The sequence below is a fragment of the Pinus tabuliformis genome, chromosome 6 (genome assembly GCF_031772625.1).
Source record: "Pinus tabuliformis cultivar Carrire ecotype Pingquan chromosome 6, CPIR1, whole genome shotgun sequence".
Lineage (NCBI taxonomy): Eukaryota > Viridiplantae > Streptophyta > Pinopsida > Pinales > Pinaceae > Pinus > Pinus tabuliformis.
Genome location: NC_142292.1, coordinates 54034006 through 54058792, shown reverse-complemented (window position 1 = coordinate 54058792; position 24787 = coordinate 54034006). Strand labels below are relative to the sequence as shown.

The 24787-nt window shown below is 39.5% G+C and overlaps 1 protein-coding gene across 1 annotated transcript in view; it reads right to left on the bottom strand.

The window, feature by feature from the left end:
• The window catches only part of LOC149257187 (protein AE7-like 1), a 112916-nt gene that overhangs the window by 64623 nt on the left and 23506 nt on the right, over window positions 1-24787 (bottom strand). The window contains exon 3 of the mRNA XM_089413700.1: window positions 13879-13978. Within this exon, the coding sequence (XP_089269826.1) occupies window positions 13879-13978 (100 nt within the window). The remainder of the gene's footprint in view (window positions 1-13878; window positions 13979-24787) is intronic.

Sequence of the window (24787 nt, the reverse complement as noted above, 5' to 3'; positions counted from 1 at the left end):
ATATAGGGATCAGGGAGGAAGGAATCCATATATTGTATTATGACAGCATCCCATTCAGATGCAAGCGATGTCACAAGTACGTTCACCCGGTCAAGGATTGTGGGCTTCCATTCTCTAAGAAAGCACATCACACTAGCGGAAAGCAACAAGTCCATGGCAACATAAGCCAGATTTCGGCATACAGTTTGGACACATCGAATGCCCAAGCAAATCCAAATGGCCAAGAACCTATCAGCGAAGATATTCCAAGGTTGCAGAAGGAGATAGTCGCTCCATCCTTTGAGGTTATTTCTCGAGCTACAACTTCTGAAGGGTAAGGAATAAACATGTTGATCGCCTCTCAAAACAAGGATCGATGATGGATGAAGGCCCATGGGAAATTTTGAAACAATGTGATGGTACTTCTAGTTATGCTTTCTATCACAAGCCTTTCATGGATTTACCTACAGGTGCAGCAAAGACTTAATTTATGTAACAATTATTCAACTTATGAAAAAAATTTATACTTCACAGATATCTAGGCATTACTTTTTCGCACTCTTCCTATAGCTTGATTTACAAATGACTCAAAGTTGCAATGGTTAATATATGTTATGTTTTGTCTCTTAGGCCAAGGATGGCCCCAGGCCCCAAACGATATTTCTATTTTTGAATGCACACATGGTGTGCATATACATAACGTAATTTTATCATTTCCATTAATGAATGAAATAATTTTTTTTCCTTTGGGAAAAAATAAATGCTCTCACACAACCCTTGAAAAATTGGCCATAGCTACCTTGAAATATGCACTTATTAGGCAATACCAACTGAATTTCTCTCCCCAAAATTTGTGCTAGTCTATTGTACCTTTGCCTTGAAACTTGGGCTGTAAGTTTGCTACAGTAGTTGTTGTACCCTCTTTCCTTTTCTGCACTTTTTGTCCTCTCAACCTCCTTTGCTCGTCGTCTCGACATCTCATGAAGCAAGTGTTCAAATGGTGCCTTTCCCCCTTTGATTTTCCCTTTTGTTCTTGTCAGACTAAGGATCGTGCAAAAACCTCCAATGTTTATTCATTAAGAGATGAGATATATTTATTACATGGAGGATACATGTAGGTTGTCAGTTTGCCCAACCAACTAACCGTTACTATACCTAATTACTTTTTATCATAATCCCAAAGGATTATGATGTCTAACATCCCCTTAATTTGAAGGGGTGTTTGTGAGCCCAGGCATTGTTCAAAACTTTTCAATTTTTTCTCTTCCAGGTGCTTCAATGAATATGTCTGCAATTTGCTCAATCGTGGAACAATGTCTTAGATGAATAGTTTTGGCCTCTACATGATATTGAATTGTTAGGATATTCCGACACATAGGAAATAGTTAAGTACAACTTGGTCTAGTTTAGAGTTAGGTATAGAGTTAGGTAAAGTGTGTTTCTTTACCGTTGTACATATTGTAACTTACAATCCGACGGTCACGATATGTAGTGATCCGACGGTTCATTCTCTCCTCGGTATTACCGACACTTGATCCGTGGCTTGACACCCGATTGGTCCATGAATTCTATTTAAAGCGCATGGAGGGTCATTGTTCGGGTAATCCGTGCATGAGAGAAGCTTATGTAAATTTTCATTCTTTGATTAATAAATTGCCTGTAGTAGCCACGTTGGCGCAGGCCGTGGACTGTTTCCCTCTTTGAGGGTTTTAACCACGTCAAAAATACTGGTGTATCTGTGATCTGGTTGTGAGCGGTGTCATTTTGGTGTTCTTTCTGAGGAACTTACCCTGTAAATTCCTACATGGTATCAGAGCTATTTGAGGGCCGCGTCCGTTGGTGATCCAAATCTGAAGCCGGTAGAACTGCATGCGGCTGTCGTTTCCTAGATCTGCTGTTTCTGACTGCTTTCGGGCCGAGAGGACTGCTCTGTTGCGTTCGGAGCATCTGTTCCAGTGAGGAACCCCTTTCGTTTCACGCGAAAAGGTTTCCGGTAGCCCTAGCTGCGTCATTTTTCAGATCATGAGGTATACAGTGTTTTTGTAGTTTACTGTTATTTTCTCTCTGCTTATTTCGGTTTCGGTTTATTTACCCCTTTTTTTTAAACCGGATCTATACCTTTCATTTCTGCGTATGCTCTTTGCCCTGCGACTCTGTGCGATCTGGGCAAATCAGAAACAGAAAGGAAAGATTTTTCTCATGTGTATGCTCTTTTCCCTGCACCTTAGTGTGATCTCAGAAAATCAGAAACATTGAGAAAAATATTTAGTTTTTCGGCTAAAGCTAACTTTGAGATTTTTTTTTTTTTAAATATCTAGTTTTTTGGCTAAAGCTAACTTCGAGCCGCAAGGTTCGTTTTTCTTTGCATATTCGTGTTGGGTTTTGTGTTTTGTGTTTTGTAGGGAAAAAGAGCTTTCTCAAGGCAAGCACGCAAACCGAGGCCCCCCCCCCCCCTCTCTCTCTCTCTCTCTCTCAAATTTTTTGTATAGATCAATTGGTTCAAAGCTATTTTAAGAGAGTAGAGGTCTTGGGTTCAAGTCTCCATTTTGTGGGGGCGGATTTTTTTTCATTCCTGCACATTCGCGCACTTTGTCGGCAACTTCAACAAATTGTTTTTCAAAAAGCCATAACTTCTTCATCCGGAAGCCTTTTTCAGAGCCGTTTTTTTTAAAACAGCCTAATTTTTCGAGATCTATCCATTGGAACACTTACTTTCAGCATCTTCAGCTTCAGTTTTTTTTTTTAAATGGAAAGTCCATGCCAAGTCATTCTTGACAGCACTAACTACTTCCAATGGATAGCCTACATGGAAGATTTACTTAGAAGTAAAGGTCTCTACAGAATAGCCACAGACCAAGAGAAGAAACCAAAAGATGAAGACAAGGCTGCAAAATGGGAAAATAGACAAGATCAAGCACGTGGTTTGATAGGGATGTCCATTTCTCCTGATCTTAGATTCCATATTGCAGAACTTGAGACTCCTCATGAAGCATTGGAAAAAATCGCTAAAGTTTTTGGGATTAAAAATGAAATTAGAGCCCATCAACTTGAAAATGAGTTGCTTACTTTGGATCCTAATAATTTTTCTTGCATTGAAGATTTCTTGTCCAAATTCAAGACCCTTAGATATCTCTTGGAAGGTGTTAAGGTTAAGAAAGAAGATGGTAACCTTATTTATTCCATCCTTACTAAGTTGGGACCAGCCTACTCTGTATTTGTTTCCACTTTCCATTCTACAAGGGAAGCTTTCATTTGTCAAGGAAAAGACTACAAGGCCCCTTCCTTTGACTCCTTTTGTGATTCCTTAATAAGAGAACAAGAAAAACTCTTACACCTTGGTCTTCTTAATCTTGGAAACTCTTCCACGAAAGCGTTAGCCGCCCAGCAGCAACCAAATTCAAAGAATCCTAAAAAGTCATATCCTCAAAAGAATGGTCCTAAACCAACTCAGCCTCAAAATGAAAGATCATTTCAGCAAAATGATAAGACCAATAAAAACAAATGGAAGAAGACTGATAGACATTGTAACTTTTGTAATCGAGATGGCCACTTAGAATCTAAATGCTTTAAGAAGATGGAAGCCTTGGAAGCCGCAATGAAGAAACATAACATCCATGTGGAGCCTACTTCAACTTCAACTTCCGGAATGGCACTTTCTGCATGTCGTTGTCAATCATCTCAGTCTGGTTATGCATTAAATGTATCTTCTTCCTCTCCTTCTCATGAGTGGCTCATTGATTCTGGAGCCTCTTATCACATGGCCAAAAACCAAGCCATGTTTTCTTCTTTAAATGATTGTAACACCAAAAATATATATGTTGGTGATGATAGATCTCTTAATGTTGTAGGGACTGGAACTGTTCATCTAGACAATGGTCAGTTTAATGATGTATTATGTGTTCCAACCTTATCCTGCAACCTTCTATCTGTATATCAGATAACTCATTCAGGTGAAGGTAAAATTGTTGAATTTTCACCTCATGATGTTGTAATCAAGGATCTAAGAGATCCTAAACAGATTCTAGCTACTGGTATTGCTGATGATTCCACAAGGTTGTATAAGTTTCACAACTTTGGGTCATCAAATCTTCCCTCAGTATTTGTTGCTCATAATGATGAAGTGAGCAAACTTTGGCATGAGCGATTTGGTCACTTAAACTATCGCTCCCTTCAGCATCTATGTAAAGAAAATATGGTGACAGGTCTTCCTATGGTATCTTGCAGAGATGGTGTTTGTTCCGGATGTGTACTCGGAAAACATCATCGGGACAGTTTTGACAAACGTGCCTCTTGGCACGCCTCAGCCCCTTTACAGCTTGTGCACAGTGATTTATGTGGTCCTCTTCCTGTTGCTTCATTCTCTGGCTGCAAGTATTTCTTAACTTTCATTGATGATTTCTCCAGACGCACTTGGGTATACTTCTTAAAACTCAAGAGCGAAGTATTTAACACATTTTTGGCCTTCAAAGCCTTTGTTGAAAAACAATCTGGACATCAAATTCTTAAGCTAAGAACTGATAATGGTGGAGAATATGTTAAAAACACATTCATCAACTTTTGCACCGAAAATGGAATTCAAATGCAACATACTGTTCCATACACTCCACAACAAAATGGTGTAGCTGAAAGAAAAAATCGCACCTTAAAGGAAATGGCTAATTGTATGCTGCAATCTAAAGGACTCAGTCTTAGTTTTTGGGCCGAAGCAATTAATTGTGCAAATTATATAATCAATCGCACTCCTACTAAGGTTCTAGAGAATATCACTCCAGAAGAAGCTTGGAGTTCCATTAAACCAGATGTAAGTCACTTTCGTGTTTTTGGAAGTGAAGCATGGGCCCATATTCCAGATGAAAAGCATAAAGCTTTAGAACCTAAGAGTGAGAAATGTACTTTTGTTGGATATTCTGAAGATGTAAAAGGTTATAGACTTATTCCATTTAAGTCCAAAAATGTTATCATTAGAAGAGATGTAAAATTTGATGAAAATAAATCGGCCTGCGAGCCTAGTCCGGCGGATGTGCCACCTCTTCCTATCTCTTCTACTTTTGAAAACATTTCTTCTTCAGATGATGAAAGTGAGGATGATAATCCTCCCCCACCTTCTCAGGATCCTCAACTTCCAAGATGGGTCCGTGCTACTCGGGATGCAGCAGGTGATCTTGCTGGTGATCCTACAGATCAGCGACGTACACGTTCTCAGTTTGAAAGAGCCTCTTCTTTACTGGCTCAAGCTCCAGTAAATCATGATCCTGACACTTTTGCAAAAGCTTCAGGCCATCCACATTGGGAAGCAACTATGAATGAAGAATATCATTCATTGTTGGCAAATGATACATGGGATCTTGTTCCTCTACCAAAGGGACGCAAACTTGTTAGATGTAAATGGGTTTACAGAACCAAGTATGGACCAAATGGCAAAGTTGATAAACATAAAGCTCGTCTTGTTGCTAAGGGCTTTTCACAGGTTGAAGGCATTGACTACACTGAAACCTTCTCCCCTGTTGCCAAAATGAACTCTATCCGCCTTGTTCTTTCCCTTGCTGCCTCTTTAAAATGGGAAGTCCATCAGATGGATGTTAAATCTGCCTTCTTGCATGGGGACTTGCAGGAAGAAATCTATATGGAACAACCCATTGGCTTCATACAAACAGACTCCAGCCTTGTTTGTCGACTTAAGAAATCCCTTTATGGTCTCAAGCAAGCTCCTCGGGCTTGGTATGCCAAAATGGATAGCTTTCTTTTAGAATCTGGCTTTTCTAGGTGTTATTCTGACAATACTGTCTACACCAAGAAAGTGGGCAACTCTCTTATCATCCTTGTTCTTTATGTTGATGATCTTATTCTTACTGGTAGTGATCCCAACCTTATAAACCATGTGAAGTCCAGCCTTAAAAAGAAATTTGAAATGACAGACTTAGGACACTTACACTATTTTCTCGGTCTTCAAGTCTTGCAATCCAAGGAGAGTATTTTCCTTTCCCAGTCCAAGTATGCTTGTGATATTCTTCGTCATTTTCACATGGAAGACTGTAAGCCAGCCCCTTCTCCCTTTCAGTCTGGAGTCAAACTTTCAGTCTCTTGTACTTCTCCTGAAGTTGATGCTACCTTATACCGTCAACTTGTAGGAAAACTCTTGTATTTAACCCATACTCGTCCTGACCTTTCCTTTGTTGTTGGCCTTGTTGCTCATTTTATGCAAAACCCCCGTGAAAGTCATTGGAAAGCAGCTAAAAGAATACTTCGTTATGTTCGAGGTACAGTACAGTTTGGGATTCATTACAGTGCCAAAGCAGCTCCTCTATTAGTCGGTTTCACTGATTCTGATTGGGCTGGTGACCCTGATGATCGAAAGTCTACTGCCGGTTATGTCTTCACTCTTGGTTCAGGACCTATTACATGGGCTTGTAAGAAACAGGCTGCCATTTCTCTTTCGTCAGCAGAAGCAGAGTATCGTGGTGCCGTGGAAGCTAGTAAGGAAGCCTTGTGGCTTCGTCAGATCCTATCAGAGTTTGGCTTTGAGCAGCAGCATCCAACCACACTTTGGTGTGATAATCAAAGTGCCATTCAGCTATGCAAAGATCCAATCCAGCATCAGCGCAGCAAACACATTGAACTACACATGCACTTCATCAGAAAGCTCATTCATGACCATGTTCTTGAAGTGCAATATTGTTCAACAGATGATCAGGTTGCAGACATCTTCACAAAGGCTCTCACAGAGGCGAAGTTCACTCAACTTCAATATATGCTTGGAGTTCAGGAAGTTGTCACTAAGGGGGGATAGGCTCTAGTGCCTCCTTCCTTCTCCTACTGTGTCATATTTGTAAATCCTTCAATCCTATCCCAAGTTGTTCTTAAGGGGGGATGTTAGGATATTCCGACACATAGGAAATAGTTAAGGACAACTTGGTCTAGTTTAGAGTTAGGTATAGAGTTAGGTAAAGTGTGTTTCTTTACCGTTGTACATATTGTAACTTACAATCCGATGGTCACGATATGTAGTGATCCGACGATTCATTCTCTCCTCGGTATTACCGACACTTGATCCGTGGCTTGACACCCGATTGGTCCATGAATTCTATTTAAAGCGCATGGAGGGTCATTGTTCGGGTAATCCGTGCATGAGAGAAGCTTATGTAAATTTTCATTCTTTGATTAATAAATTGTCTGTAGTAGCCACGTTGGCGCAGGCCGTGGACTGTTTCCCTCTTTGAGGGTTTTAACCACGTCAAAAATACTGGTGTATTGATCTGTGATCTGGTTGTGAGCGGTGTCCTTTTGGTGTTCTTTCTGAGGAACTTACCCTGTAAATTCCTACATGAATCAAAGGATATTTCGTGTTGATGTGCTTGGTTCGATCATGGACTCTGGGGTTCTTGGCCAACTTCATTGCAGAAGTATTGTCAATAAGTAAAGGAGCTGAGTTCACTTGTTCCTCCTGCAAGTCAAGTATTTCCCTGAACCACATAATTTCCTTTGTCACTTCTTCAACCGCCACATATTCTGCCTCTATTGTCGAATCTATCGGAATTGATTGTTTGTGTGACCTTTAGGAGATAGTTGTTGATCCTAGACTGAAGAGATATCCTAAAGTTGTTACTCCATTTTCGTTTTCCCCATCAAAGTTTGAATCAGAATGTGCAATAAGACTGAAATCATCCACCTTGGTGTACTTAAGTCCATAATATTGAGTTCCCTTTAAGTATCTCGGGACTCTTTTCGCAGCAAACCAATGTCCTTCACATTGCTTTTGCATAAATCTAGAAAGGATGCTCACAACATATGAGATATATGATCTAGTCATGGTAAGGTAGATGAGACTTCCTACAAGTTGTCTGTACTTGGTTGCATCTTCAAATTCATTCCCTTCTTTCGATGCAAGATTCAAATTATGTTCTATTGGAGTGGAGAGAAGGCTGCAATCTACCATGCAATTAACTTTCATTGTTTCCAGTTATTAACAGATCATCTACATATACTGCAAGATACACAATTGTTTTGCCAACCTTTTTGACAACCAAAGTTGCATCATCAAGATTGTAATGTTTGAAATTTAGCTTAAGAAGATGTTTTGTTCGCTTTTCATATCATGCTCATGGTGCCTATTTTAAACCATACAATGATTTGATGAGCTTGCATACCATTTGTTCTTGTCCCTTCATAACAAATCCTTCAGGGTCTGACATAAAAATATTTTCTTTCAAATCCCCATTCAAGAAAGTTGTCTTCACACCCATCTGACGGATTTTCCATCCTTTTTGTGCTACCAAAGAGAATATGGTCCAGACAGTGACCCATTTTGTTGTGGGAGTGAAGGTTTCCTCATAGTCAACACCTCCTTTTTCTGCAAAACCTTTTGTCATGAGCCTTGTTTTGTGCTTGTCAAGTCAGTCGTCTGCTTTATACTTGTTTTGTTGGAAACAATGTTTAACACTAAGGGGGATGAATCAGTGTTAAGGATAATTTAACTTTTATGCCAATATATATTTGTCTTTCAAGTTTGGCACTCATTATGTGAGGAACCACTATCATAACAGGCGCAGCAAATTAATAAATTAGCACACGAACACACACACACCCACCATGAGCAGCATACACATAAGACAAAGAGTCGTTGTCCATGAGCTCGTAAACCAAGAGACTCTATTTACATCATTCTTTGTGAGCCATCACTCACAGGAAGCACCAACTCCCTTACATTGTTTGCTAGCACCCACTTATAGGAAGCACCAGTTTATCAAAAGCACCAACTAAAGCACTGATTTCTTGGATTTGTTGCAAGCACCAACTTGCAAGAGGCACCAACCCCCAAGCTCTCCTCAAACATAAACTAAGATGGAAGCTCCAACTCCCTTTTTTTTAGGCTCGAAACCACACTCCATAAGGAAATCCCTTCTCTCTGTAATTGGCAGCCACTCTGCTTGATTCCAGCTCTCTATTCTCCTCAACAGCGTTCACTTTACTCAGCATGGTGTGTGCACAATAAATCAAACCATATGGAGAGTGCATGGCCTCATGTTCGTTGTAAAATGTATGAGAAGTATCATTAAAAAGATCCCTATTACATCTTATTACTCTTTCAAATTCTTTAATTTGTTGAAGCTAAACCATGAGAGACTTAGAAACATATCCATCCTTAAGTCAGAAATTGCATATAGGTTTCTTCCTTAACTAATCAGCCAAAAAATAATCACCACTATTTACTAGGGCAAATATCCACTTTCAGTCAATTATGTAAAAAATCACCTTGATTAGACTCAATGAAAAAAATTAGTCCCAAGATCATCCAAAAATTTGCAATGTATGAAATTTAGTATTTGCATTGGGATGGTACTTGTTACCGCTCAAACTAGCAGGGGTCCTAAAAGGGGATCCTAGAGGGGCAACTGCTAGGTCAAGGGCAACAATGGAGCAATAGCCCATTATCACCTCAACTAAAGCTCCCTACTCTTTACGAACTTTCACCGATGGGAGGAGACCCGGTATGAAGGGAATCACCTAGATGAATTGGTCAATAAAGGGAAAAGAGTGATTCCTAAAGAGGCCTATTCACAAGAGAGGCTCAATATATGGCTTGCTTGCCCAAGAGGCAAGATGAAAGGCTCTCTAAGAAGGGCCAAGAGGGTCTTAGGGGCTAGGTTTAGGGAATGAGACTTCTTGAGGAGGGACCTAGTCCTAAAAACCCTTATGAAGACTTGGTTTCCAAATGGTCTTTGAAGAATTACCTTCCAAAAGTTATGGGACCACACGGGACCAAGTGGACCCCAGGTTAGGTCAAGGGGATAGGATTGAGCAACCAATGATGTGCTTGACCTAATTAGGGAGGAGAAGGGGATCAAAGAAAGAATTTTCAATGAAAGGTAATGCAATGATCCCAATGAGGTCACTAGCCAAGGGAAACCTAGGGCAGGAAACAGTCCTTGAGCTAGGGCTTGCAATATCTCGAGATCCCACCATCATATTTGCTTCAAATTTGGAGGGCCTCTAAAGCAAACTCCAGTGCAGTTGTGGACCAAAAATCGAAGTATTTGGATGGCTAAATTGTGAGATAAGTGATTCCCTAGGTGACCTATGTAGGCTAGGCCTAGAAAGAAAGAGAGAAGGTGAGAAAAATATGCTTTAAGGTGATCACCTATGGAATAACAGTGTCGATTCCTTTGGAAGAAATGGAGTCAAGAAGATTTCAATGATTAGGACAGTTTCATTCAGTCAAGGATGCCTATAGAACAATTTTGCATGACAATTACGGCATGAGGAAAATTGCTTCAAGGTCTTTATACTTAAATGTGCAATATGTGATGACTTATCAAGATAAATTTCAATGAAATATCTCTAGGAACATTCACATATTCAAACATGGCCCATAACATGATGCAATGCTAATAAAAGACAAATTTATACCCTTTCACCAAAGAAAAGCAGCAAAATTTCAGCCTCGTAGAGCGAAAAGCCAGCATTATTTATGTGACATAATAAAAAATGAAAAATAGCATTAAAATAGCACTTACATGTGAGAACAAGTATATCCAATCATCATCATATGCCAATATAGAAGCTCCAAGACAAAAATGAAGATATCCAAACATCAAAATTCATCCATCCATCCAATTTCATCCTCCAAAAAGAATAGCGAAAATCTCTTAAGAGAGAATGATCAATCCAAGTGATGATGAGAGAATGAATCAACTCATCATCTATTTATACAATGTCTAATGAATTTGATTTAGCTTATTTTGGCCTAATTTAGCCCCTAGAATAAAATAATGTGCAAAATAACAAGTACTTTTGGTGACAAGCCCACCAAATAGCTCAATAATACATGAATAAGCCTCTCAAGAGGGTCGAATGATCAACTGAGTGAGTTGTTGGGCCTTTGAGGAGGCCTAATGAAGTCCAAAGGGTGCCATGATGTAGAAATGGACTCCCAACATAGTGGACAAGGGGTTGGCCCCTTGTTTTCCAAGCAAAAACCTGTGGTGCTCCCAAGTGGGTGTAGGGGGCACAAGGTCATCCTCATGGGTCTCCAAATGGATCGGAAGGGCCGGAATGATGACATAAGCTCTACCTATGCAGCAGGTAACAATCCTCTGGGCCCTAGAACAACTACAAAGTGTATGGTGCATTTGTGGAGCTGGCTAGGCATGGTGAACCAGGTGCATCATCCTTGTCCAAAAGGTGGAATAGGAGCAATCAACAAACATTGTTGGGGATCCATGAAGTAATCTCGGCTATGGTAGAGGCCCATAGCTCTCAACGCCCACCCTACAAGTGCCAATGTGGCCCTCCAGAGGGCTAGGACCCTATATAGGGGGACCAAGCCCCAAATGGCAATCCACCTGCAATCCTGCATAAAATCCAATGCAACAAATTATTAGAATAATCAAGTAAAAGAGCTTACAAGTCATGGAACCAATGGGGCACTTCATGGTGACATGCCCTTCCATAATGGGCTTTGTTATGTATAAGTGTCTCCAAGCTCAATAGGGGGGTAGCTAATGACCCTATTAGGTGGTTTCAACCTCTAAAGGGGGTGACATGTCCATGGTGCATCCTTCAAGTGGAAGGTGGCAAATGATATAATAATGGAATGGAGTGGGGATCAGGGGAAACATCCAAGCCACATGTTAAGGTGCCAGGGTAGCTATAATAGGGGAATCCCATACCTGGGTATATAAGTGCAGGAGGGAGCAGATCGTGGTACATGAGTTACCCCGACCTTTGTTTTTCCACCCTTCTTCATATGCCTTTTGCCTTTTATTGATTTTTCTTCATAATTGCTCGGGGCTCAAGGGAATGAGAGCATGATGTGTAAAGTATAGCAGTGGACACCCCTTTTAAGGTGGGGCAGTTCATCACCCACCAGGGGTTGGGACAATCATGGGTTTCTGAATGATAGAGGAGGCTCATCTAGGGCCTATAGGAACCAGGGTGATGGCCATGGAAGGGGGTATAGCTCATGTATTGGTTTTTTCCCACGTGCTAAATGTGTTTGTCCCGGCCATCTTTTGCATTTTGTGGTACAATTTCTTGTTGAATGTGGCCAATTATGATTTTTCTTTTCTTTTTAGCTGCATCAACCTTCGAGGCATCGTTCCAGGCCAGGCCCAAGGTATGGACAAGGGGAGGGGGAGGCTAAACCGATGTGGAGGGCAGGGGGAGGCTAACCCCATGTGGACCCAATGGACACATGTGGACCCGGATGAGAAAATAAATGAATGGGGGTAAAATGAGTGGAAGGGGAGTGATGTAGGTGGTATCGGAAAGCAAGACCACACAACCACAATTGGGATTTCCCGTGTAGTGCCAACACAAAAGCCAAATGATCAGTAAAGGAGACCCCACAGGACTAGAACACAAGGGTAACCACGAAATCGGGCAATGGAGACATGAAGATAAGCCTAACCCACTCTTTAAGCCGAATCCCCCCACCAATCTATGTCCAAAAGTGCCCATGACAAGGAAAATTTCTCAACGGTACTAATGAAAAGCCATACCTTTGGAGTCAGAAGGCCCACCTTCAAACATACATTCATGACAAGTGGTTGAGAGACCACATGACTGGCTCAGGTGGTGGAGAAAATGGCACATGGAGCTATTTGGTGTCTACAAGGGGCTATTGGCTGCCAGCTGAGGACCATCTAGGAGAAAAAAAATCTCCCATACACACTACCCATAGGTGGTGGGTTACAGTACCTACCTTAAATAAGAACACAGACCAAAGAGAAAGGGTTTGAAAGAGGGTTTTTAAACCCAAAACAAGAAATAATCCAAACACTAGTTTTGCTCCCCATAGGGTAAATAAACTAGCCAAAAAATCCAAAGATCAGCTACTGAAAAAATTGGATTTGAAAACCCTAATTCTGCAACCTTAGGGCAAGCTCACTAACCAAAAATCTCTGGATTGACTGCTAAAAAAAATCAGATCTCAAGACACTTTATGCAGCCCATGGGGCAATGCCACACACAAAAAAATCCCACACTGTTGTGAAAAATAAAAAGATGGTCTAAAACCCTGGTTCCACAATCACAAAAAAGTGATACCACCAGCCATAGCCATGGATCTGCTCAAGAAAAAATGGCTGAAATAAATAAACAGCTAAACCCTAACGCTCGATGCTGAAATCTTGTGCAAGAGACCTCAAAGCTATCACCAAAAACTGGGCATAAACAAACCTAAATAAGCTGCCCAACTTCCACCAACACAATCACCATGAAACAGCACCAATACTCCCTAAGTTAGGCATGATATTCAACTGCAAATTGTAATCACTGAAAAAGACAGCCAAGAACAAACCCTAACCAGTAGTGCAAAGTATAAGTGAGGTCAAAACTTCACAACCTCTCTGATACATTGTTGAGATCCATAATAGAGAGAAGGATCAAAGAGAACCCACCAGCAAACCTGCAATAAGAGGAGGAAATAACAGCTCTGTCCTAGAGAAAATTAACAATGTTAACACCGTAACTCCAGACTGCAATGCTGGGGCTGATTAATGGGAGTGCTCAAGAGAAATAAACCCATGTACACAAGTGAGAAAAATGTCAAAACAAGTGAATGCCAAAGATTGAGGTGCCCTTAAGCATAAAAAACATTATAAAACAATGATGCCCATATGCTAAAGAACAATCACAAGATGATTTACAAATAACTCTTTAGTGTGTATTCTCAAGGGGTAGGATACCCTCCCCGAGAGGGGTTATGGGTCCACACATACATTGACTAAGTCGACCTTAACCATAACCTAGTATTATAGCAAAAGAATTACATTAACGCATAACCTAATCCATTAATGGCAAGATGACTGTAACCAAATGTATGAATTGCACCGTTCTCAACATGTAATAATGTTTACAACATTTATTCAAAACAAATTTCCACAGATTAAGATCACATACCTTGTAGTGTGGAGGGAAATTTCGCATCAATTTAACTCGTAAACACAAACCAATAACTGCTGCCATACTACAATGCTGCACAGTGGGTGTGAAGGTTATCCTGCAATCATTAAGCCAGAAGGATCATAAGAACATGGAATATCCATCCATTAAAATTTAATATAGTATAACACTTTCATTCTCCATGCCTCTAAAATATATTTAAGATTCCAACATAGCTCAATATAAGTGATTTGTGCATAAATAATAAGCACGCACATTTTTTCTGAGACTTCACTCGACCCATTTTTTTATGTGACTTAACTCGAGCTCAAATATTTGGCATACAGCAACAGTTATTTTTCAACAAACATGTCACCCCAACTTCAATTGATGAATCAAGGACATTTTATTTCAAGCACTTGTTGGCCAAAAAGATAAAGAATATGAGGTCAAAGCACAACTTATGCAAAGTATCAACAAACAATAAACAACGATATTTTCAATGTTGAGTAAAAAATTACAAGGCCTGAAATCTTGTCAGACAGACCATAAATACCTTGCCTTCCAATAAGATCATAAATCAAAGTACATGAGTCTGGGCACTGCTATTGCTCTAGCAGACATTAAAATCTGTGCTGCTTGGAAATTATAGCTCTAGCATCAAATAAATGCCGTTCTTGACGATCATATTTACATCTGTGTGCTCTCCAAAATTAGATATGAGCCAATTTCAGTTCAACCAGGCATCCAGCTGGCATTCATGTAGCCAGTGGCTTTAAAATGTCAATAACATACAAAGCATAGGGGTCATCCTATCCTTTAAAAGGATTGGTTGTGAGGTTCCACAATGATAAATGGTGTTTACAAACATATGATCTGTATCCAGCTCTTAATGCAACTTTTACCGAATAAGATTGAAATCATTATGGAATCGACAGAACACAAGGCCAACTTAACCGCTAGCAACCACAAAGCCATCAACTAACACTCTCAAATAGTGAACTCCTACTTAAATAAGTAACTTGTTTTGAATATTCACAGAACGTCCAAGGTTCATTTTGGCAATTCACTCTATCTACCATTTTTGCTCTAAACCTCTTTCCACTAGCATTGGCTCCCTTTCAAAATTAAGTTACCTGAAACTTGGGAAATGATTTTGGTTTCTGAAACATGTGCAAATTTCGCATATGGCAGCTAGAAAAATTTGGGAAACAGGGGAATGGCATAAATATATATGGAAAATAATCCTTAAATCAAATAATTTACAAACAGTTTAAAATATTGGTACAATTAGGGGTGGCAGGAGGGGGAGGTATTATATCTAATCCCAAAGGAAAAATTGTTGCCGATTACTATTGGGGGCTAGGCAGCAAAACCAACAATTAAGCAGAAATGTATGGTCTTTTATTGGGTTTAACTTTGGCTCATGACATAGGAATTTCAGATCTAATACTCCTAGGCAATTCTATGATTACTACACAACACATGCCCAATGGTTCCTATCTTAAGAAGAATCTCCTTAAACTACTCCTCAAAAGAATAACCCATGCTTTGGATCTCCTATCCTTAAATTCTCTCTACCATATCCTCAAAAGCCAAAATTCAAAGGCCAATCATCAAGCCAATCTAGCCTGCCTCCTAGAAGTGGGACAAAAGGAAGTCAATGGTCTCAAGGATTGGCACATAATCCCATAAGGAAGGACAATTCTCAGTTCGATGCTCCCTTTGCCAACTCTGCCCCCATGCGAATACTCTAAGTATCAATGCAAATATTAGAATTAAAATCTTAAGGGCCATGTTGGCCGCCATCATGGCACAATGAGAGTTTGCTCCATGCATGGGAGGTTATATTAACTCCCCACGCTTCTCCTTGCATAGTACAAAAGAATTTGTTTTATTCTGCTCCACCACCCTACAGAGTGATGAATCCGACGAGCTTGAGCATGCAGAGTTTTAATTGCAATACGATAAGCATCGCGTGTGAGGGCTACCTCTTCGATGATAAATTTCAAACCCGGTTTGGTCCCCCTCACGTTCTCTCTACCATATCCTTAAAAGCCAAAATTCAAAAACCAATCATCAAGCCAATCTAGCCTACTTCCTAGATGTTGGAAAGGTAACTAGTTTTTGTCTTCATAATTGTTGTTGTACCCATTTCAATATGTATCTTAAGTAACAAACAAGAGAAGAAAAGAACAAGTTATTTTTTTAAAGCATGGGTTTCATGCTCATTATTGATGGTCTTCTAGGAAAAAGCATGTTCTTCATGCTTCTAGGGTTTGTTAGGTCATAGGATTTATAGTCACAAGTCAAAGGAGTCAACATCATGTTTATAAGACCCTTTCGACCAAAATATATCTTGTAAAAGAATTTATTTCGAGTCTAGAAAATCCAGGAAACCTCCAAAGTACAAGTTGACCCTGGCAACTTCAAGTCAACCTAAAGGAGGGAATTTGACCCCTTGGAAAGACTATATAAAGGAGTAGTTCGACCTCATTTGGCACTCTCTAACCAAGAAGTTTGATCTCAAGAGAAAGAATTTGATCTATACCTAGGAAGCTGGAAGAAGGAACAACAAAGGTCTAGAAGTCGAGAAATACAAGGAAGAAGTGAAATCTCTGTTTTTGGACTCTATCTCTCTCACATGTGTGAAATCTAGGGTTTCTAGTGGTGTAAAAGCAGGCCAAAATTGCAGGTTCGAGTTGTAGTAAGATGAAGTGCAATATCTTGTAGTTGGAAGGAAGAATACTCTATCTTGACCTTGTTGACCTTGGGAGGAGTTGTTTTGCTTTAGGAATGTCTCAGGAGGAAGTTGAATTAGGGTTTATATAGCAGCTACAAGGTCGAAATTATAGGGTTGAAGTTGAAGGATGAGTTGTAGTATTGAAGTTGGCAAGTCGAAGTTGAAGGATGAGTTGCAGTATTGAAGTTGGCAAGTCAAAGTTGCAGTTTGAAGTTGGTAAGATGCAGAATCAAAGAAAAACTTGTTGAAGGGCTAAATTGGTACTTGGAGAATGATGTGGTCTAGGGTTTGGGTCTTTGTTGTCTCATCTGAAGTAGATTTTATAAGAAGAGAAGAGTTTTCCCCTTGGAGGGGTTTTGCCCTGGCTGAGAGCTTTATTTTTGTGCCCTCTATTGTTATTATTTCGTTCTTGATATTTGTTTGATGAAAAGATCTAACTAAAGAACACAAGAAGATTAACTAAGTTCACAAGCAAATATTAAGGTTAAGGGAAATTGATATAATAAGCTACCAACTTGAATTTTCCAACATGGTTTCCGAGCTAAGGTGAAGGCAGCTGAAAGGATTATCTTGTGGACATTGGAAGGGTTTGCTTGTCAAGGGGAATCATTTACGAAAGAAAGGACGTAGAAGACCTATTGATCTAAAAGGAAGGTTTCTACTTTGAAGAAGATCAAGTCTACATCAAGCTCTCATCAAAGGAAGGCCTGAGAGGAAGACTACAAGAAAGGTTATCTCTTGAGAGAAGGAGATCTATATAAAGACTCATCGAAAGGCATCTTTGAAGAAAGCATTAAAAGGATCTTGGTATCATTCATCACTCTTGAAAGTTGTTGGAGGAATCCTAGGGAACATATTTCAAGGACATTATTGAAGTTTCTTCAAAGGTCTTGAGGGCATCAAGAAAGGTTGAAAACATCATCAAGGAAGAAGAGAATATCAGTTATCAAGTAAGTATCATATTATTACTCTATGTCTGACTCTCCAAGTCATATGGGTTATTTCTACAAGGAAAGCAATAAGCTCATTGGAGTATCAAATTACCTAGCATGGAAGAAAAGGATTGACCTGGCACTTACAGAACATGATGTAATGGAGTATGTTACTGGTGAGATCATTGAACCTAGCAAAGACAAGACTCAAGAACTAGAAAAGTACAAGAAAGGGGAAGTAAGAGCACAAAGGATCATAATTGAATTTATTAAAAATCCCTTGTTCCATTTGTTGCAAATTTGAAAACTTCCAAGGCTATGTATGACAAGCTAGTGAACTTGTACTCTGTAAGTACATTTGGACAGAAGATGTCTTTGTGGAATAAGCTATATAAAATGAAGAAGTCAAAGGATGAGGACATGGCATCCTTTCTAATGAAGATCTCTCAATTAAGAGATCACTTGCAGGGACTTGGAGAGACTATTTCTAATTCAGAAATGACCATCTTTGTATTAAATGCATTGCCACCGGAATGGAGCAACTTTGCAACGAGCATCTACTCTAAGAAAGATTCAACTCCTTTTGATGAGTTGTGGGCTCAATGCATTTTGGAAGAATCAAGGATCAAGGTAAAAGATGACATTGGATCAGATGAATAGTCTCAAGCCTTTCTAGCTCGAGTCAAGAAGTTGAAGAAGGGAAAGTTCGGGAAGTCCAAGAAGAAAGATATGTCCAAGGTTCAATGCTTTAAGTGAAATGAATTTGGACACTATAAGAGGGATTGTCCAAGCCAACAAAACAACAAGAGAAAGGAAAGAAACGAGGCTCACATAACTGAGGAAGTAGGAAAACCTAAGAAGAAGTCGAGGAAAGAAGAAGTGAAATATATTTACTATTGACGAAGGCATTTTGTTTGGTTCTTGGTAAAATTGATCTTTCCTTTAGGATAGTATGCATTGTTGTTCACTTTAAAAGAATCTTGATTTTGTAATAGCATTAGAGAGAGAAGCATGTGGTAGCAACATATGTAGAGTCTACTTGGTTAAGTTACTTTGTAGGAATCATCTAGTCTTTATAGATAGACCATTTTGCGTATTGTTCATCCATGCATTATCTAACATTATGTTAGAGGTAGTCATCTTGCTTAGACGAATCATCATGATCCTGAAAGAACCATCATTGTGAAAGGTTATTGGGAGAAGCATTATGACAAGGTTAGTATGTATTCCATGTAATGTGGAAACAGTACTAGTAAAGGGATGAAGGAATGCAATGGGTCAGGATGCAGGCTCATTATGAAACATATAGCTAGATGATGGAATAAGAAGCATAGGAATGCACATTGAAAATGACTCTTGGATAAGATTCATGTAGAATCTTGTAACATGCTCAATATGATTGTGTGATGTTGAAAAGGAAGAATTTGACTTACTTAAGGATGTATAAAAGATTAAGACTTTCTCTAGAATATGTAAAATAATGATTAACATCCAATATAATCTTCAGAAGAAAAGTTATAACTTGGTAATCAAGTTTGATCCTTGGGCACTCTGATGCATGAAGGAAGATTCATATCGAGATGGACCATGAGGATGTTGATGGAATGAGAAGGTCATCATAATGAGGTAAGTCTAATTTACATTATTGTTGGTTATCTGGTTAACATATTATTTTGCTACCTAGAAGGATGTTGTAGGAATACATGATGACAATTGAGGTAAGTTCAATTGTATGGATAGAAATGTATGAAGAATGTTGAGGAAAGCTCAATATTTGGGACCTGGCAACTGTGAAGTCAAGATATGCCCATCTTGGGATTGAAAGGTAGCAATACGAGAAGATAACTTGAAGGTCAAAGGAGATCACTTTCATGAGGAAGCTATGATTAGCTTGAAGTTTGGAAAGCCTCAATATAATGCCTTCATCCATGATGAGCAAGAGAGATAAATTGGATCCTGTCACAAGATTCAAGAGTGAAGATGGCTCCATGATACCTCGAAAGAAAGCAGGCTCGATATGATGAGATGCAGAGAAAAGAGGGAGCCAAGCAGCTATAAAAGAATCGGTTGTTGATGCTCTTATGAAGACAAGCTATAAGGCTTGTGGTGTTGACTTCCCAAATAGAACGGAAGTCTGGAATCTCCTCTAGATTTGAGAACGAGCAAAGGAGTCTCCTTGAAAGGGAGCAAAAATCTATTTCATGGGCAAGAGGAAATAGGTATATCCTCTCTGGTTGAGAGGGAGTGATGTTGGACATCACCTGTGCATTCTCGCCTTCCTGTGTAGGCACTTGACTAGCACTAACAGTCGTACGTCTAAGTGAAGGCCTTAAAGAGAGAATGGTGGGATTGGATAAGCATTTGTGGTTTCCTTGAGGATATAGAATCTAAGAAAGGAAAGGTACTAACACTCTTTGAGGATAGGACAAGTATCCAAGAGAAGAGTGGTCGAAGAGGACCAATATTCTTTGAGGGCTCATCATTAGAGATCCAAGATAAGAATAGTCCTAAAAGGGCATATCTTGTGAACATTCGAATGGGGTATGTGCCTTGTAGAGGTAGTGTGGTATCACATCTAAAGCCACCCAACATAATGCTCTCAAATGAGGTTGAGCTTGTCAAGTTAGGCCTCAGTGACAATGTTGGTAATAATAATGATGATGCTTACAATTTGGCTTATCAATCTGACTCTTCTTATGAGAGCTCTCTAGTTTGAGAATGATGTTGTATTGGTTGTACAATTATGAATACCTCCCTAGTTAAGAGGGAGTGTTGGAAATGTAACTTGTTTCGGTCTTCATAATTGTTGTTGTACTCATTTCAATATGTATCTTATCTAACAAACAAGAGAAGAAAAGAAAAAGTTTTTTTATAAAGCATGGGTTTCATGCACATTATTGATGGTCTTCTAGGTAAAAGCATGTTCTTCATGCTTCTAGGGTTTTGTTAGATCATAGGATTTATTGTCATGAGTCAAAGGAGTTAGCATTATGTTTATAAGACCCTTTCAGATAAAATATATCTTGAAAATAATTTATTTTGAGTCTAGAAAGTCCGGGAAACCTCCAAAGTACAAATCAGCCCTGTCAACTTCAAGTCAGCCTAAAGGAGGGAATTCGACCCCTTGGAAAGGCTATATAAAGGAGCAATTCAACCTCTTTTGGCACTCACTCACCAAGAACTTCAATCTCAGGAAAAAGAATTTGATCTGTAGTTGAGAAGCTAGAAAAAGGAAAATCGAAGGTCTAGAAGTCAAGAAAAATACAAGGAAGAAGCGAAATCTCTGTTTTGGGGCTCTATCTCTCTCACACGTGTGAAATCTAGGGTTTTTGGTGGTGCAAAAGGAGGTTGAAATCACAGGTCCGAGTTGCAATAGGATGAAGTGCAGTATCTTGTAGTTGGAAGAAAGAATACTCTATCTTGACCTCTTTGACCTTGGGAGGAGCTATCTTGCTCTAGGAGGTATAGAGAAAAGTCGTTAGACTCCATCACATATCGACAGATGAGCAAATTGCAGATATTCTCACCAAGGGTTTCTCTAAAGGGAAGTTCTTGGTCTTTAGAGAGCAGCTTGGACCGATGCATGTGACTCCTCCTGATAAAGGGCATCGTTGATCAAGAACATTGAGCATAGCTCTTCCCCCTTGGTTGAGCTCCCCAAGGAGGGAATGGAGCATTGAGGGCTCTTCCAGTTGAGGGATCTCTAGACAATAGGGTATCACCCCTATTTTTTACCCATTAGGTGGAAGATGTAGCTCCCATATCTTGGTTTAGCAAAGTATACCCCAGTTGGCATCATACCCACAAGTCGGGCTTGTTGGGATTGTAGCTCCATGTCTAGCCAATAGGTTGAGAAAGCTTGGGGGTGTGTGATCCTTACCTTTGGTAAGTCGAGTATCTCACCCAAGCTTGATTATGATGCAAGCGTTCTACCACGACTCTCATTGTTGGGAAGATTGGGAGGCAATAGGATGGATGAGATATCATATCTCGCCTATTGCTTGACATAGGGTGGAAGACGTATGCTCCCCTATGAGATGACTTGGGGTGAGAGTGTCCCATAGGACCTTCCCCACTATCATGGACATGAGGTGAGAGTGTCCCATAAGACCTTCCTCATTGTCACGAGAGGGTGGTAGTTGTAGCTCCCCGATGATTCTTCTTCTTTAGATTCGAGAATGATTCAGCAAATAGAGTTGAGCAAAGATGGGACATGAGATGATGACAAGATACTTATGATGATCACATGATGCAATTGGAATTTCTCCCTAGCTAAGAGGGAGTGTTAATTTGGCAGCTCAGTGACAAATTCCAATCATGGGACTAGATTCCTCTTTCCAAGATGACCAATTTTGACCTTTGAAGCAATGGATTTGGATAAGGGAAACTGTATTTTTGAAGTGAATCCCACAATGTCACATTTGATTAGGTCGACCCTAAAGTGAAATTGGACACCCTTGGAAGCCTATAAATACAAGTCAAGTGACCCTCATTTGGACATCATCATCAAGCATCTTCTTCTTCTCTCTTCTTTGGTTTGGTTCGCACAAGTCTGAAGTGAGTTCGTGGAATTTGGTGCATACAAGTCTGCAATTACAAGGTTTGAAGCTCGCACATGTGATTGGGTTCTTAGGTTCCAACAGCAAGGTTGACACAGGAAATTTTCGGTTGCAACCACACACAAACAGGCCTATCCCTGCAGTTGGAAAGCTTCAGCCGCGTGCATGACCCTCCCTCCATGCGGCTGGGACTTAGGGTTTCATTTTTACAGGTGACTGCAGTTGACCGCAGATTGGAAAAGCTAACTCTAATCAATATTGTTGCTGGGATCATATTTTTGAATATTGTTTGGTGGAATTTTGTTGGATAGTTTTGTATTGGCTCATTGTACTCTCTGCTGAACATTTTATGACAATCTAATAGAAGAAGAATTTCAAAGGGTTTTCCCCCTTGGGTTTTTCCCTAGTCTTTGACCAAATTTGTGTCTCTTGTTGATGTGATTGATTGTCTCCTATTGTCATTGCATTATTGTTCTATCTTCAGTTACTATTGATTGATGAAAAGAATTAATTGCTATTGAAAGATTGCTAATTGAAGAATTGAATTGGGCTAAAGTAATTGAAATAGCGTAAAACAGTGTCAAAATTAACATATTTTTGGTCAAATGTTACTAACTTTATATTATCTTGTATTTATATTATGGTGTCAAGAAAAGTCCCATTTCAAGAAGAAACTTTGCAAACTAGGTATGGACACATGAGGATCTATTGCATTTGGGAAAACATTTTTCCATGTTTGCCTTTACCCTTATGAATACCTCTTTCTCCATGTGTGGAGCCTTCCTCTTGCCATTGCTTGCATTATTGATCTCAACCACATTAATACATTGGAAAGCGTATGTCCCAAAATGTGTGAAGGTTTTATGTCAATAAATATATCTTTAACATGTTTTATTAAAAGCTCATCAACAATTTTCTTCAACTCATTCTCCTTTCACAGTAATTCTTCACATGACTCAATCATTGTGTCCATATCCTCATAGCTTTCCCCCAAGCATAGTTTATTTGTGATGTTTTTCTTATCAAATTAACAGTAGCCTCTATGAGTTTGAATACAATCTCAATTTTGTTACGCCAATCATCATCAACAGCCTGCCTTTGATGTTGATTTGGGGTAGCATCGGATGTGCTCTAGCCATAAAAATTGGTGGAGAAGCTAAAGCACATGAGATCTCCAAGGCCTAGAAATGGTTTGGGCAGATTCTACCCGATTAAGGAGATATTAAAATAATTAATATTTTTGATCGAGTTCCTAAGTCTAAACTTAGGAAACCTAAAATATTAATGGGTATTAATATAAAATTGGGTTAGAAGGTTCTAAATGACATGGATCAAGCCAAATCTAATCTTAGTCGTTGATTAGAGATGTAATCTCGGCCGTTGAAGGACCAACAGGAAAAGTATAAGAAGAGGCTTGAGGGTCAGTTGGAGAATACACCAGAGTGATCAGTCATTCGATTTTCTAAAGCGGGGTTTGTTAAGAGAAATCGAATCAATGATTAGTTTGTAGCGAGGGGCAGTGAGTACGAGGCAAGGAGGCAGAGATAGTGCCAGAATACCAGTGCAGAGGCAAACAGACAGACGCAGAGCCAGAGGGAGCCACGCAGAGGCTAGTAGGGACTACACAGAAGCCAAAAGGACCTGTGTCATCCACGCAGAGGCTGCAGGAGTGACGCAGAGGGTCAGAAAGGCTGCGCGGAGCCTCAAAACGCTGACACAGAGGGTTTCACGCTGATGCAAAGGCCAGGGGGGCTAACGCTAAGTTTAGATTGTGCTGGAGAGGGTTTCCTGGGGCAGACTTTTCAAATATCTGCTTCCGAATAGAGAGGTATTACTGCCGGATTATTTTCTCTATCAGGTGAGCTAGTTTGGCACCCAGTTGTACACAAAAAGACTGCATAATAATATAACACTCAGAATTGTTGCACCTTTTTCCCAAGTTGGGTTTTCCTGGGGACGATTGTCCAAAAATAACGGTGTCACTTGTGTGTTTTTCTATTTCTTTCAGTTGTTGATCTGTAGATGGTTGACACTGTATTGTGTTTATTTCAGTGTTTATATGGTTAAATAACTTGTTAGTAATTAAACAAGTAGGCGAAATAAACCAGAGAATATAGATAAAATTTCTAACGGGTAATACTTAGGAATTTCAACATTTGAAGAAATATTGCCCTGTATCTATCTTATTGCCTCCAAGTTGCCCAAACCTCACTCACGACCATTGCCAACAATGTTTGCTCTATTTCTAGTTCTACTAAACACTTCATCATTATGAAGTCAAAGGCGTATCTTGTCTCAATAACTTTCACCAACTCTAATTTAGAGATTTGTCGAAAAATAGCTTGCAACATGTGGTTTATGATCAACTTTACAATTTGATATTATTGCTCAATAAATTTTGTTATTCACGGAGGACCATTAGTGAACCAATGCAATGCAAGGTTCAATGAATGAACTATACAAAAAGTCCAAAAGGTACAAGGATAACTACCTTCTACCAGATGAATCTTTCAGCTCTATAAATGGGTGCATTATTTATGGTGACTTGCAACTCTATTGTTTTCAATTGCATCATGGAGAATTCTGACAATGAAATTTTCTTCTCTTGTAAGGAGATGTCCTAAGCAAATATATATATAGAACTTGTTGATGAACAAATGACATTTACTAGTGGCATATGAGCAAGACTTGTC